Here is a 16974-nt window from a genome sequence, read left to right on the forward strand (position 1 = left end):
GCTCACACAGATCAGACATCTGCTTAAATGTCACCAGTCTGATGAATGCATTTGAGTGATTGCCTCCAATGCTATGATGTGGTTACAATGCTGACCACATCCACAGGTGGCAACCTTGAGTGCAGAAGTACCCAAGATTGCTGGCATGAAGCCTGGAGGTTGTCTGGAGCCTTCAACCTCTTGACTCACATCTGAACAGTCAGAGCAAGCATGGAGGTGTTGCAGGCCTTCCACTGTAAAGCCTTTCTTATTTGTGAAAGAGCAGCAAATCGTCACACAGAGAGCATGCCACAAAGGAATAGCAGACAAGCACTCTGGCACCATAGCCCATCAATATACCTTGTGCTCAGTGGCTCTCGTCCCATTCCAAGCTATTAAAATGAAAATAGATTTCATATGAATGCATCAGCGTCTGTGAAAGACTTTCTGCATTTCCTTAACGTTGTTTGTTTCCCTTGCCTTGCAGGATTACGGAGGCTACCTGAGCTCTTATATCCTCCTTTCTGGAGAAGAGAACAAGGAGCAAGTCTTCTCATGTGGTGCTGCCCTTTCCCCATTGACAGACTTCAAATTGTATGGTAAATATCTCATTCATTCGGCCAACAGAAACAAATGGAGCTATAAATTATGGCATACAGCACTGATTTTTTTGTGAGAAACATGCCTGGTTACTGGCACCCCTCAGGTTGAACTACCTCCGTTTCCTGTAATCATGCTGCATTTCATCCTTGGTTGGCAGAGGATTAAAAAGCCATCCCTTTTTAACCCTCTATTAGCCCAGATAAAAGAAAAAACAGAAACCCAAATGCACAGTGAGGCCCCCCAAAATTAAAAAGATGCCCTTTCATTTTTACTATCCAAAATATTTGGCCACACCTAACTGATTTCTCTTCATTTCTTCTAGCTTCGGCCTTTTCAGAAAGATATTTGGGATTACAAGGGATTGACAACAAAGCATATGAGGTAATGCCTTGGACCGTCTGTCTATAGCACCCGTGCATGATGCGGCTTTGCTATTTGGCCCTGCCCTTTGAGGTGTTTTTTGACAGCAGGAAACATGGACAGCAGCAGACATAAAAATAGGAAAAAAGCATTGCTGGTTTTAAAAGTAACCCATTTATAATCTGCTGTTGTGCTAGGCTGGGTGCTTTGGGTTTACTGGATCAAATACTTTTAGGACCAAACTAGACACAACACAGGAGGTCTGTGATGAGGACATCCCACTTGTTTTGAAACTGAGGAGCAGCTGCACTAATCCCAAAATGAAACAAACACTGTGGTTTAGAGGGAGAGTTTAACCTTTTACTACACAACAGGGCACTCCAGACTCTGAACTGTGTCCAGAAAGGATGCTCTTGGCAGCAACCAATGCTCTTGCTGAGCAAGAGTCAGCAGGAGCTTCAACTGCTCCTTCCTCCACCCCGTCCTGAGAGCTCCCCAAACATTGGGGGTATTCCAACTTGAGGTTAGGAAGCAGCTGGGTGGGCAGCCCAGGGAGGTTGTGGAAACCCCCTTCCCCACTGGCTCCCCACTGCCTGAAGCAGCTGCTGCTCCCTGTCTCATGAGGGGGCTGAACCCCTATGGAGACCTGGACTTCCCACATGTGACGAGAAGATAACTGCTTGTCTGCTCCATGGCAGTGAAGACTGAAGCTGAAACCAAGTGAAATCAATGGGGTGTGAACCAGCTTAATTTAGGACTGCAGCCTAAATTGGAAGATGTTAATTGGAAAAACTGTGTAGGCAGAGGTTCTTTCAGCCATACAGACACTGTGTGGTGACAGAGGATGGTTGGTACCAGGCTGCCACCTTGTCCTGAGCCACTTTATTGAGTTGGGATGGGCTCCTCCCACCATTTTGGAGCTGTTGTGACATGACCCATGTGCCTGCCAGCCCTTCCAGGGCTTTGGTGATGACGACAGAGCAGATGTATGCAAGCTACTTACTTTAAGAGAAAGCATTTCATTTATTTGTACTAGTGTCAAAAATGCAAAAAACTCATTTATAGTTTTTATCTCATTGCCTCAGATTACGAAACTGGCACACAGAGTGATGTCAATGAAAGACCAAAAGTTTTTAATCATTCACGCAACTGCTGACGGTAAGTGCCAAAACACATACATCCCAGTATTACTCAGAACATTTTGGATGCTTGACTGCAATTCTGTATATGCTTACCTGGGAGCTAGTCTGACTTAAGTCCATGGGGGCTTACATCTGAGTAAACACATATAGGATTGACTGTCAAATCTTTTTTAAAAAAATTTCATAATACCATAACACTTACTGATCCTAATCTGTTTTTACAGAGAAAATCCACTTCCAGCATACTGCTGACCTCATTACACACCTAATTAGGGCAAAGGCTAATTACAGCTTGCAGGTAATGTATTGTTCAGTTGCTCTCTTAATGCAGTAGTTAACTCTGTATCACAGTCACAGCATATACAGCGTGATATAGCAATTCTCATACTGTCAAGCAGGGTTGTTCTGCACTCACTGGGCTGGCCAGTCTGACTTGCCCCACTGGACCTGTCTGTGACTCACAACTATGGCTTCTGATACAAGTCTCTCTAACCACAAAGAGTCTTCTAGCACCTTAGAGACTGAAATTATTTTTGCATAATCTTTCATGGACTTCATTCCACTTGATTACAGGTAGTGGCCATGTTTCCTTATAATGCCCATATGCAACATAGTATGGAAATACTATGGAGGCTGGGGTCTGGGAAGTCATAGCTAAGCAGAGCAGGAGCAGAGAAAGTTGCTGGAACAATCATAAGTTTTGGGGGAAAGCCCAAGGTTTGGTGAACGAGTCAGAAAGGCTCATCTGTCCTGTGGGTTGCCTTCAGCTGAACACAGCTGCAAAAGCCTCAGTCTGTGCAAAGTGTGTTGGACTGTCTCCTGTAGCAACTCCTGTAGCAACACAAGCAAGGGACTAAAAGTTTCATTACCTCCCCTCCCCAGGAATATATACCTGGGAGGTTTTCTAACTATTTATTAGTCATTCTGTTACTCCAGTCTGATTAGGCTGAAGAAACGCAAGGTGGTTGCCCAAGTCAGCAAAAGACTCACCGTCTCCATAGAAAAAGGGGCAAGTTGCTCTGGGCCTTTGTGTTTAGCTAAGGTAGTAACAAGCATGAGCTAATTTGGAGGTATGTGAACTAGACAGGATGATCTTGAGCCATAAAGGCTAACTCTGGCTTACGAAACAATGTCGGTTTCAGTGACTCCTGCCCTAATGACCTGCTCACAGACTGCTCCACTCCTTTGCAGATATATCCAGACGAAGGCCATTACTTCAACAGTCCAGTCCTCGAGCAGCACCTATACAAGTCCATTGTCAATTTCTTTGTGGAATGTTTCAAAGTCCAAGACAAAGTCCCAGTAGTTTCAACGAAAGACGATGAGGATGAGGATTAACCCTTCAGGCTTGTGCTCCCAAAGCACAAAGCAGATTATAATCATAATATGCAACTGTGTTTCCCCCCTCCCCTCCTGGAGAAAGGAGTGTTAACATGAGCATGTATTTAACAGAACTAAAAAGAAGAAGCAGCGTGCCTGCTTGCACTGGATCATGACTCTTTCCTGAATGGAAGAACACTTACGTATGAGGAACTTGGCAGAGACTGTTTAAAACAAACAAACAAAATGGATATTGTCACCTCTCTTGCCACAAAGTGGCTTCTGGAGTCAGACACTCAACCAGGAAACTGAACTAAACTAAAAGATTTTCCCCCAAAGGACTACATAACAATGCCCTTTTTACTGGCAGGATTCAAGCAGTAGCAATGAAAATTCACCACCTGTGTGTATTAGGGTTCCCTTAGTCACCGCCTCATTGTCTCAGATGAAACTACCAACCATGGAGTAAAGATTATAGCACAATTATTTTTCAAAGGGACTGATTCCTATGTTGTTTGTCCATTGTCTTCTGCATCTAGAAGAATCAGCCATAGCTACAGAGCTGCTCAGCTGAGCAGAACATTTGCGGAAAGCACTGCTGTTGTTAACACTAAACTTTAATTAAAATTCATGTAATGTATAGGTATTTCTGTACATAGTTTTTACTGTTCCCTTTTTCTTCAGTCTTGTACTAATCCTTCAAATCTGCAATGTATTCTGAGACAGGAGAGAAACACGGCAGCCTATGTGGTGGAATGTTCCTGCTTTAAATACATTGCCAAAGCTCTTCTGAAGAGTACAAAAATGTGTCTAGTAGATTTCTTTAATGTTCTGATTGAAACTGAGCTTTCTGAATTGGGACTTGTACGTTAAAGAGCACTGTGGTTGTAATGCATGGGGTAATGAAATCTGATTAGTTGTTTTCATACCACAAGGTTCAGAATTCTGCCAGTTTCAACAGACCCCCCCAGGAACCACAGCTTTCATGGAAAACCACAACATTGCAGTTTTCCTTGTTACGAAGCGTGGAGAAAAAACAGGGGACATCTTCCAAAAAGGATCTGATATTCATGCTATTTAGAGTAGTGGGTGGGAGACATTCTGCCTGCCTTCCTCTATGGGTCCTCTTGCTGCATACTGACTTGCCTCCAAAGGTGTCACTAATGTTTGCATCAACCTATTGCAGGAGCTCATTGTATCATTCCCTATGATGTCCCTCCTCCTGTACCAGACCATTCAGAATACGTTACAGTATCATACGCACAGTTTAGATGCAGTGGTATCACTAGGGTTAGTATAACCCCTATTAACTTTATTTAGTTATTTTAATATATACTAGTACAGGTCGCCCAACAGTAACCACCAAAAAACCAGTGTACAACTTGATGACAGTCACACAACTGAATAAAAGTTCTAGTATTAGCTCTGATACATTTACATGAGAGCTGACTCATACAAATACCTTATCGGTTCCCTGCTGTGTCATGATAACATCTCACTGGCTCTCAGAACAATCAGTCTGATTGGTCAGTTTTGAGTTAAAGAAATTACTTTTTGTTACATAAGATAGTTGTGTTTTCTTTTTCTGGGTAATTGGCCACAATGTCTGATAGAATACAGATAATTCAACAGAATTTGTTTCATTACATTCTTCATGAAATTACCTTTCCAATGATCTACACAGAATGATATTATTCATAGGTACAAATTTCAAAAAGGTTTCCAAAATTTTGGCCTCTAGTGGTGTCATCCCACTCGATGTGGTTCACACCACCTGCACCCTCTAGTGACACCACTGATGGCTCCCTCAATTCTTCTTTTCCTCACTTTCCCAACATGCCAATCTCTGCTAATAGTAATAATTCTAAAAATGCAAATTTTAACTTCACAATAATGCATGCATCTTAAATCAGTGCTAACAAACCTGCTTAGCTGCAAAAACTTATTGTGATAAAAATCTGAGTTTGAGGGTTGCAACTCTGAATTCCTTTTCTCTTGGAATTTCAGCCATCCTTCCCTGAGTTCTGTCCTCCAGTTCCCACAGTCCTGGGAAAGAGCAAAACATTGGAAAACCTAAACATTTTGAATTCCTTCAGCGGTTTTTATGTTTGTTTCATGACTACTGTTGCTCCTTGTAAATTATTCTGACCAAATGTACAGCTTGTATGAATACTGTATAATTCACTTTGTTGTATATAAAAGGAATGTAAGTCTATGATTTGTCAAGTCTGCCCCACCCCCATCCAATCTTAGGTCTTGTGTTCTGCATGTGATAACACTCGTTTGCTTATTAAGACCCCTTCAAGGTATCCCCTTGGACTATATCAATTTATGTGATTCCTTTGGTTTGTTTTGACAGCTTGAATGTCACTGCAGATTTTTACATTGTGCTCTTGGTAAAACACACATCCCAGGCAGCAGCAAAATGCTGATAATTTCCAGTGTTCTTCATGGTGTCCCTGTTTGTTTTTTTACGTTTAATCCGTTGGTGGTAATTAGATCATCATGGGCAATATACCAGTAATTCAAACTTTTTTTCCCAAAGCTGGAAAAAAGTCTCTTTTTTTCCTCTTATACTTTACCATGAATCAGCATTTGTGCAAACAGAAATTGCAAAATTTTGGCCAAATCAACCATGCAAATACTACATATCCAGATCTCAGTAACCTCTTGGGCTTGCAAACCTGGACTGAACTTGATCAGAAAAGCTGACAGCCTACTCTGCTCATACAATTTTGAAGAGGGAAGGGTGTGGTACTCTAGTGTTTGTTCATCCATAAAATAAAGCATTATTTTACCACCCAGGTTGCTGTGGTTAGTTTTTGTTAACTAGTACAGGATGTCTCCCAGCCATGACTTAAACCAACATTTACAGTGCAATCTCTACATGTCAATCTCTACATGTTTACAGTGCAATTTCTACATGTCTACACAGAAGTAAGCCCACTGTGTTCAGTGGGACTTTCTTGGGAGTAAGGGTGCATAGAATTGCGGCCTTAATGTCTGAATTACTCAAAGGCCTGTTATTCGGCAACAAAAAGAGGTTGCAGAATCCTGGTGTTGGAGGAGGACTATTTCACTTTACAGTGCAAGCAGAAGAGGCTGTTTTGTATTTTCGCCCAATTCTTCCTATGTGTTTTTATCCTTTTTTGCAAGAACCATCTCAGGAGAAAAGGGACAGGTGGCCATGTTTGTTCCTAAAGCAGGGAGGGAGGGAAAGCATCTAATTTTCCAAACAACAAGGTGTGTGTCCATGAGGGGAATCAACCCCTCCTCCTCCCTCTCTCTCAGACCCCCTTTGGTGCTTTAATGCCTCCTTTGCTGTTCCTGCTTGCCCTTTCCGTGCACTCTCTCCATCAGTGAAGTCTTCCTCCTTTCCCCTTTATCATTCACCCTCACTCCTCTTCCAGAGCTTGCCTTCTGAGCCTGGGACATGCAGTGCAGGGGCAGCAGGTGAGGCAGAACTATCCCAGTGTGGGCTGTGGAAAAGCACCACAGCCGCCCCAAGCACAACTTATACCCAAGGAGGCTCTCCTAACAGCCAAGAAAGCAGGTGTCAGGCAAGCCACCTCAAGAGCAAGGGGAACCTCCTCAGTATCCCCATCACCCACCCCCTCTGGTAGCTAGCCTGAAAAGCAAGAGTCAGCTTTCTGTTGGGTTTCTGACTTCTGAAAGCCATCATGGCCACCATTTGGTGGTGTCGCACCCCTGCCCCGAAGTGCAGCACCAGCTGGTAGACAGAGGCGGGTCTGTCCAGTGCCGCTGAGGCCGAATAAGCAAGACACTGAAAGGTGGAAAGCTATGAAGGCTCTTTATTATTCCAGCAAGGCAGGCCTAGGCAGCCTCTGGGGGGCTCAGGTGAAATCCAGAAGCACCGCTGCATTTCAACTGCAATTCAAACAAAGTTTCCAAAAAGGAAAGTTCCTTTGGTACTTTTCCACTTCATCTCTCTCACCTTCTTCCCTCCTCCCTTCTCCTGTCTATCTCATCTTCTTGCCCCCTCCTCATATTCTAAAGGGAAGTGGAGTTGGGTCACTTTGACCAGTCTGAGGATGCTACTTATCTAATTTTAACATATGTGCTGTTATGTGTACTGTCCAGGGCTGTAGCTAGGGGGGGCCGGGGGGGCTTTGCCCCCTGAGCCAGCAGTTTGCCCCCCCCAGCATTTTTTCCAAACCTGTCCTCTTTATTTTTATTATTATTATTATTTATTTAAACCTCTTCATAAATGACCTGGAGACAGGGTTGAGCAGTGAGGTGGCAAAGTTTGCAGCTCTGTGCAGATGCAATAAGTTGTAACTGCAAAAATCCAAGACTTTTTTATTTATAACCCAGGACATCTGCAAGAGGGATCTGAAGGCCTTAGGAGTGGACCTCAACAGGTGGGAAACCTGGCCTCTGAGCGGCCCGCTTGGAGGCAGGCCTTTCCCAGTTTGAAGAGACACTTGGCCAACAGACTGAGGCAAAGAGGCAAAGAAGGAAGGCCCACAGCCAGGGAGACAGACCAGGGACAGTCTGCACTTGCTCCCAGTGTGGAAGGGACTGTCACTCCCGAATCGGCCTTTTCAGCCACACTAGATGCTGTTCCAGAACCACCTTTTAGAGCGCGATACCATAGTCTTTCGAGACTGAAGGTTGCCAACATGACAGTGCCAATAGAACAAAAAAGCCCAGCAAGAGGTGCCTGCCACCTTCCAAGCTTGAAGATAAAAAATAATAATTCAGAAGTGAATACAAAACTGAGCCTTGCAAAGAGATGAGAAGCTCAGTGCAGTTGGAGATCAATTAAGCTCTGTGCCGGGGGGAAAAATGGCCATTCCATGCCTTGCACAGGAGCAGGCCTGGGTTCACTACAGAGAGCAACCTCAACTAGGAACTCTGATCAGCAGTTGGCACCTCAGCACCCGAGGAAGCACTAAGTGTGCTATCAGGGAGCAGGTGAGGCTGCTGGGGGAGGGGGAGCCTAGAGCAGGGCTATACCCCCCCAGACCCCCAGAAAACTGCTGTAATCTCTGATGGGTGCACCTGCATATTTATATCCCACTCTTCCAAACCAAAACGGCACCTTACCACCGGCTCAATGTATGACATCTGAAACACAGCCAACAACAAAGCAGCAGTTAAAACAGCAGCATTAAAAGTTGTATGATGGAGTCAAATGTTCATTTAAAAGGCATTTTGCGCATGTTTCCAAACACATGGTTGTCTCATTCAGGCTTTGGTGGTGCCCAGCTTACAATGATGCACTGTGCATGTTGCTCCTGTGCATGGTTCAAGGAGGCCTTCTTGAGAAGCGTTATGGCTGCCCTGGTCAAGCCACAGGCAGAGGCTGCTCATAGCAGCCTGGTGTGCAAAGACAGCCCAAGGTGATCTGCTGCCCAACCCAAAGACTCCACCAACACCCCCCACCTGCTGACACATTCACCCAGCCCCAAAAAACCACACAGAAGGCCCAGCCCCCTCTCTCCTCAAAGTGTTCCCTGTTTGCACAGTGGTGGAAGTGTGTCCTGAACTTCCTGTTTTGTTTGAAAAGGCCGTGTGAGAAAGGAACACTATGAGGAGGGAGGGGGCTGGATCAGAGTTTTCCAATCCACTTCCATTAACTTTTAGCCAATGGACGGCCAACTGGAGCTGCTCTGTCCATGGTGGGCTGGAGGGAGATAACAGTAGACTTGCCGGGAAAGACACCCAGAATTTGTCACTCCCAGCAAGCTACAATGGTTATGTCATGGATGGGTCAGCCAGGGGAGCAAGCCTTTGTGGGGAAGGAGAGCTTGGGAGGCTTGTTGCTGAATGTTGGTGGGCATAATTGGGTTCTTAAGGAGAACCACCCCGGAGAGTCCTTGGTGTTCCCCAAAAGGAAGCCAGAATAGGGACCAGATAAGAGTTACAGCAAAAACCTGGGGGTTACATTCAGAGGGCCATTCTAATGCGTCAGCCCAACCTGGGGGGTGCCTGTGATTGAAACTGGGACAACTGGCATGTGCTGCACCACGGAGCTACAAGCCACCACCCCCCTTCCCCATTGCATGGAAACTAAAGGAAATCTTTACTTATCCCACTTAGTGGGGTTCTCTGCTTGAAGCCTTCTCTGTAGACTCTAATCCCCGAGTTAAATTTGTCGCCTGCTCCACTCCCTCCTGTTAAAGGGCAAGATCATCATCATCATCATCATCATCTTGGAAGGATCCTTTCCAAATGAAGCTTTATCTAATGCCATCTTTGAAGCAGCTGAGTGATTCCTGGCGAGCTGAGCTCCTGAATAATTAATGCAATATCAGTGGGTTGCACACTCAATGTCTCAACAGCTGTGGCATGTTTGGATATTGATGGAGCCAGATAAATTATGCATTGGCCGGGGCACTGAACCCTGGGCTCAGCATGACACTATTACCGAAGTTCCGGTGACTACATGCTAACAGTCATTTGGTTTTACTCCTACTGTGTTGTCAGGAAAGAATGGAGTCTGCTATTGGACTTAATCAACCTTGCCAGAAGGTTGCAACTCCAACCCATGGGATCTGCCAGCGGGTTTTTAATGCAGCTTCGTAGCTTGTTAAAATAAAAATAAAACCAGAGCTCTCCTCTGATTCACAACATTTAAGATATTGTTTATAATTGTGCACAACTGAACCTGGCAGAGCTAATTGCTCCGTCCTCAGCACCAGCCTCAAATGGATCCTTCGCTGTAATTCCACAAGATGCAAAAGAGAATTGGTCAATACAAACACCATCTAAGACTCAGCCTTATTTAGAACCCACCAGGCTCCGAACTTAGAACTCTTTCGGGAAAACTTTCAAGCAAACATCTACCTGTTCGCCAAGTGACAATACTGGAGGTGAGATCATACTTGGAGGGGTTACCACACCACAAACAAGGCTGACGGTGAACTGGCATGTTCTGGGGTGCAGTACCCAGAGGCTTTTCACCTCTGTGTGTGCTGCCACATCCCTCCAGCCCAAGGGTGCCCAAACCCCGGCCCTGGGGCCACTTGTGGCCCTCAAGGCCTCTCAATGCAGCCCTCAGGGAGCCCCCAGTCTCCAATGAGGCTCTGGCCCTCTGGAGACTTGCTGGAGCCCGCACTGGCCCGACACAACTGCTCTCAGCGTGAGGGCAACTGTTTGACGTCTCATGTGAGCTGTGGATGAGGGTTCCCTCCACTGCTTGTTGTTTCACACCTGTGATACAGTAGCAGCAGCAAAAGAAACCTTTTATAGGCCTTGAGCTATTGCAAGACCTTCATTCATTCATATAAGTTCCATCTTTAATATGTTCATTTATGTAAACTTATGTAAATTCATTCAAATTTTAAATGTAAATTAGTTCTTTTTTCCCCCGGCCCCCAACATAGTGTCAGAGAGACCATGTGGCCCTCCTGCCAAAAATTTTGGACACCCCTGCTCCAGCCCACTGTGGAAGGAGCCACTCCAATTCACTTCCCACTCTCTAAAACTGAGCAGAAACTGGCACAGGTGCCAATGATCCAGTCCCCTATCCCCTAACCTTGTTCTTTCTTCAAACTGTCCCTTAAGAAACAAATTCGTGTGTGGTTCATGTCTGGGGAGAGCCCCTTCCTATGATGGAGAATGCTGGGCACCCCACAATTGAGTTCCCAGGCTAGATCTCTCCACAGGTAGCTTTAATGCATATATATTTAATGCATATATATACTGGTGAGGACATTCAGTGAGTTTCTGAGATCCAGAAAATGTGTTTAACCAAAAAGGCCACACCAGTTTCAATTTGGGTGGCAAGTTTATAACCATCAGCTGAACGGTATTGATTTTGTTCGAAAGGACAGTAAGGAGTAAGACACATCTCATCATAATACATTAAGATAGCAGACCCTCCTTCCTTTTGTTTCAATTTAACAACAAAATTAAAATCAGAATAACTGGAACCGAACTCACAGGGGGAGGGAGGAAAGCTATCCAAGGGGAAGGTTTCAATTACCGTATGAATGAAATGAAGAAGTAACCACGCACATCCAGTTAATGAAATTATCCAACGGACTCACAGCTAGCTGATGAAATTGCCTGCTTAGCATATATTATCTAAGCAGCAGCGCAAATCCCAAGTTGGTTGCATTATCTCTGACACATTCATGCCACACTGGTGATAGAACAGTGAGAGTCATATTTCACACTACTTGAGCAGAAACAGACAAGGTAAAATTTATATCAGATCCACTTCAAAGAAGAACCTCAGCCACAAGTGAGGTTACAATTAACCACAGGGAAGTCCAAGGTCACCTCTAAATTTTCTATGCATAAACATCTGACTGCAGAAACCACAGCCTGTGGTAGCATGTAACCAACTGGCAAAGGCAGAGAAGCAATTTTCTACAGTATAGTCCAAAAATGATAATTTAATGAATTGCTATATTTTCCCTGCCACTGAATTGTGCATATAACCTACAGCTGAACCTCAAATAGCATGATGGAAGTGTTCATGCTGCAAATTGAAGGGCAGAAATCACCAAGAAACCCTGCATAAGGCACACGCACTGAAGTATATTTTTATTGCTACTCTTGCCAAGAGTAAATGGGGAACAACTTCCTGTCATGTCAATGTGACTTGCAGTCATGTCTCATGAATTGTGCTCATGGTCTGTGATAATATGCCACCAGCTGAGCAGCCTCAAGCACTGACATGAAATGTTGGGCATGGATGGAACCAAGTTGAGGAGGCATGTGCAACGCATATCAGTTCCTCGCAGTCTGCACCATCAACATACTCCAAGCAACAACATAGTTCAGCTGGGCAGTAAGCAGGTAGACAGAAATCACCCCAGCCAACAGCCATTCCTACCACTTTTCTCAAAACTAGAGTTCACTCCCCCCCCCTCCCACATTGCCTGTAATTGGTGAATCCGGCTGCCAGCTGAGTGCAGAAGAAATAAAATAAGGTACATAAAAAATAATCGCCACGATGGAGCATTCAGAGCTGCAGAACCACCTCAAAGTGTCTCTACTTAAGAATACACTGTTACTAAACCACTGGTTCCGAACCTGGGGTCTGTGGACCACAGGTAGTCTGGAAGATTAAGAAGTGGTCTACAAGGTCACAGGAGAAAAATTGCCTTCAATCACTTCCATTGCTTGCCGAGCAAGCACTGCCCCGAGAACCACTACAGAGGGGGGAGAACAAAACCCACAGCTGACAACAAAAGCAGCAACCCACAAATTTTCTCTGTAAATAATATAATAAATCTTCTCTAATTATTACAAATTTAATTGTACATTTTGTATGCAGGGGGAGGAGGGGTTGCATGTGGTCCATGACAATTCCAATTTTTGCCTAATGGTCCATGGGCTTTCAAAGATTGGGAGCTACTGCTGTAGGCGAAGGCTGCAATTTTATATACTTTCCTCGGTGTGAGTCCCATTGAATTCAATTAGACTAACTTCTGAGTAGGTATGACTAGGATTACACTGTAAGAAACATTCAGCTTTAGGGCTGGAAAACACAACACAACAGTGGTGCTAGAAAAGGTAAAGCATAGCTACGGCTTCAGTTGACAATAGCAAGATCCTCAAGATCAGTTTTGGTCATGCTGCAGAAGCAGGAGTGATTCAAGCTGAACACTGAAGATTTGCATTCCCTAATCCCCACCCTAGACACTGAGGTCACCTTGCCTTCAAAAAGTTCAGGGTCACCTAGGTGGTACCTCTGGCCTTTCTTCCATGATGGACTTCAACGCAGCATATATGGGCTGGTCACCCATCCAGACTGAAACCTGCTTAGCTTCAGCAAGACGATTGCACCTGTTATGCAAGAGCATAACTGGCAAAAAGATCCCTCAGCATGTTTTTGGCTAGACTGGTCATTCTCCCCTCCCCAGTATATGACCCCAATGCTGAGCTTGACCACATGCCCTCTGTTGCTGCTGCTTCAGAATATTTGACGCAATTCAGTCAATGGTCAGATCACTGCAGCTCTAATTAAAAATAATTAAGGTTTTGTATGCGCACTTATTGATTCACTGTTGATTTTTTTGCTCTCCATCTCTGTGAAGAGAAGCTGTGAAGCGAATGCAACCTCCAGCTCCGCACCAGTTCCAATAGGGAGATGGGAGCAGCAGTTCATCCATGTACTTATTAAGGCTCAAGGATTCATTCAAGGCTCCAACAACTACAAAGCCAATGACACAAGCTGGGATGAGAAGGCCTTCTGTTTGCATCACAAAGTTTTACCCCCTCCAGTACAGCACACATAGTATCTCTCTTCAGTTCCTTATTAGATGCAAGAGGTGCTGTGAAAAACAATTGCAAAGACAAACAGGAACCCTCTTAGAACAAATAGCACAAATAGAATTAATTCTACTGAACATTGCAGTGCGTTTAACATTTTCAGAGATGCGATCCAAATGTAGGCATTGCTCCTCCTAGTGGCGATAGGGGGTACACCATTTTCTTCTGCAATTACATAGAAGGGTACAAAAATGAAGCAGATTCAGACACTGTTTTTATTGAAGACTCCCTACCTATCCCCTCAACACACCCCAGATCTACAGGAAAAATTTTACCTTGTTGGAGGGTTCATTTCACAAACCGGGTGGTGGGGGGGAATCTGTCATCTGCATGGGCAAAACTGTAACTGCCTGCTGGTGTTGATTTCACAGGCCTACAAAACTGTGGGTCAGAAAAGTTTTTCCAAACTTTATGGTGGTTTGATATGAATTTGTGGTGCTGATTCCAAAAATGACATCCATTTTTCCCTATCACGTCTAGTTTTGGAGATATAGTATAGCCTCAGTGAGTGGTTCAAGCAGCTTCCTCATGAGGAAGCCATGCTGTAGTCTTCCTCATGAGGAAGCTGCTTGAACCATTCACTAAAGAGGCTATGCCGCGTCTGCAAAACTAGACGAGATAGGGCAAAACAGATGCCATTTTTGGAATCAGCACCCCAAATATATCCAGGAATTGCTGTTACGTTTACGGAAGCAAAATGTGTGTTGGCCTGTGTTTTTAGAGCCCTAACTGACCTGTAACCTGTAACTAAGCCCTAACTAACCTGTATGTGAAGTACAATCTTCTTCCATGTGACAGTGCTCCACCATCACCAAAATCTTCAGGGGAGGATCCTTTTACAATGATTGATTGATTGTTTTTTTTGCCAAAAAAAGGTCTTAATCAGTCAATTTCCAAGAAACAGAGGCAATGGACAACATAGAATGCATAGAAGAATATAGAATAGAATAACAAAGAATAAAAGACAAGCATGAGCAAAAAATAATCAAACAAGGCAAAGTAAAACAGCCAGGCACAAAAGCTACTCACTGTTCAAGACCAACAAGCAGGGGAACAAAATTAGAAAAGTTTACGCCTGGTCAACCCAGAATACAAGTATCTCACTCCACTAAGCGAGCAGGACTCATTTCTCCCATCCACCAAATAACGAATGGTGTCAGTATCAGTTCTGTTAGAACTTTGCAGAAATGGGGATATAAATTGGTGACGTAGATCAGTATAGTGAGGGCAGTAAAGTAGCATATGAATCAAGGTTTCACTTGTGGCTAAAGCACAAGAACAAGTCTGAGAGCTCCAATGACCTATTGAATGTGGTGCTCAAAACATTCATGGGGATCCTTTTACATGTTCCACTGATGAAAAAAGCACATCTGGAAGACATGTGAAAGGGCTTTCTCAGTGATGGCACCCAGATTATGGAACTCCCTCCCAAAGAAAACACTCGTGCCAATTCTGTTTTGGTACCAACTTATTTTGATTGGTTTTCCTCACTTGATGCTGGGTTGGTGCTTCTAACCTGCTATTGATATTACTGAAATAGATACATTTAAAATAATTAGCCAACATGGTGTGTGTATATAACCAGTTAGCAAGTTGGTCATTGTGTATTCTCCACTGAAACTACCTTGTGCCGAGACAAATTCTTTGCCCGTCTAGGTCAGCACTGTCTGCACGGAGTGGAAGCAGTTTTGCAGAGGTTCAAACAGTGGTCTTCGCTACCTGGAGATTCTGCCCTGAGAGAGATTCTGATATCTGGCCAATCAACAGAGGTGACCCGTTTGCAATCTTATGTTGCCACTTGGGAAACGAAATTCTTCAATCGGTACAAACTGGCATCCTGGGATTAGGGTCATCAAATAAAGCAAAATAAAATGGGAAGAGGATCATACAGGTGCATTTTGAATACTATCCAAAGGAGCCCAGGAAACCAGAGGAATAGATTTTCACCTCCAACAAGACACCCAAGAACTGCCAATCCACACAGAGGATACCTGGATACCTTTATGTGAAACACAGAAAGGCCTCACATTCACAGTGATGGCTAGACACACCACAATGTGCAAAATCAACACAGACCCAGCTGAGGGCTCGCTAGCACAGAGAGGGAATTGGGTCCAGCATGGGAAGCCCATTGACACACACATCTCTACACATCAGCAGGGGTGCTGCACGGCAGACATCTTTTGGAACTGAGGAAGTGTTGAAAAGCCATTTTGTGGTAGGGCTGGTACTGATCGGCCACTCCAAAGTCAAAGTTTCTATTAGGCATGCTCAATCCGTTCCTTGGCTCCAAACTAACAGGAGGGCTCTGGCACCTGTGTTCTGCAGAGCAATTACCACACACTAAGGCTGCAATCCTATGCACACTTTCCTGGGAGTAAGCCCCATTGAGCACAATGGGACTGACTTCTGAGTAGGTATGTGTAGGATTGGGCTCTAAGAAGATAGTAAACATTCCCAACACTGAAGAGCAATTCTGTGAAAGCAGGAGGGCACCAGCACCTCATAGTACAAGAGATGCCCATATTTGAAGGGGAACTGGCCTTTATGCTATGCCTGAAGATTTCCTTGAAGAACTGCCTTAAGGCTTTGGTGACCCTGGTTAAGTATAAACTCATGGGCCAGCCTTGCTCTTACAAAGAAGATTTGATAAACGTATTGTATTTGCTACCACAAAGTATGGGGGGGGGGGGAATTGCACACAATTACACACACAATTACCTTAAATATCTACACCCTACTTCTCTCCAAAGAAACTGAAGCACCTTTACAAGTTCATCATATAAAACAAACCACCACAAGTAGTGAAATCAATTGCCTTCAAACTATCAAAGCACGAGACATTCACAGTATTTTAGACAATTTTGTTCTGCTTGATTTTACTTGTAACTTCTTCCTGACTTTTAGTGTTGCAGACTGATCCAGGATACAAGCAATTTTGATGAGCTTCAAAATGTCATTACAAACACCAACATCAGAGCATTAAGGGATTGGTCTCATAGCACAGCCATGCGCTTCATTTTTTAGCGCGCAGTTCCTCTCTGATGCACAGCTGCTTCCTGGTGACTAACAAGTCCCCTCTCACTAGGGCAATCCAAGCCAGAAATTATATCAGGCGTCACAATGCAGATTCCAAATGTACCAAAATCAGAAAGCAAGAAACAACCTATCCACAGGCTAAAGAAGTGACATCCTCATGGCCACAAGGTACCAAGCCCCTTTTTTGACTTGTAAATGCCACTGAACTGAGGAACTACCGCATTTTTCGCTCCATAAGACGCACCTAACCATAAGACGCACCTAGTTTTTAGAGGAG

General features: G+C 44.3%; 1 protein-coding gene across 2 annotated transcripts in view; it reads left to right on the plus strand.

Annotated features, from left to right (window-relative positions):
• Positions 1-3422, plus strand: part of DPP6 (dipeptidyl peptidase like 6) — a 383341-nt gene extending 379919 nt beyond the window's left edge. For both annotated transcript variants that reach the window (XM_066627029.1, XM_066627027.1), the window contains 5 exons: positions 467-578; positions 905-963; positions 2028-2100; positions 2309-2382; positions 3276-3422. In XM_066627029.1, coding sequence (XP_066483126.1) covers positions 467-578; positions 905-963; positions 2028-2100; positions 2309-2382; positions 3276-3422 — 465 coding nt within the window. The remainder of the gene's footprint in view (positions 1-466; positions 579-904; positions 964-2027; positions 2101-2308; positions 2383-3275) is intronic.
• Positions 3423-16974: the final 13552 nt, after the last annotated feature.

Source organism: Tiliqua scincoides, chromosome 5 (genome assembly GCF_035046505.1).
Source record: "Tiliqua scincoides isolate rTilSci1 chromosome 5, rTilSci1.hap2, whole genome shotgun sequence".
Taxonomy (NCBI): Eukaryota; Metazoa; Chordata; class Lepidosauria; order Squamata; family Scincidae; genus Tiliqua; species Tiliqua scincoides.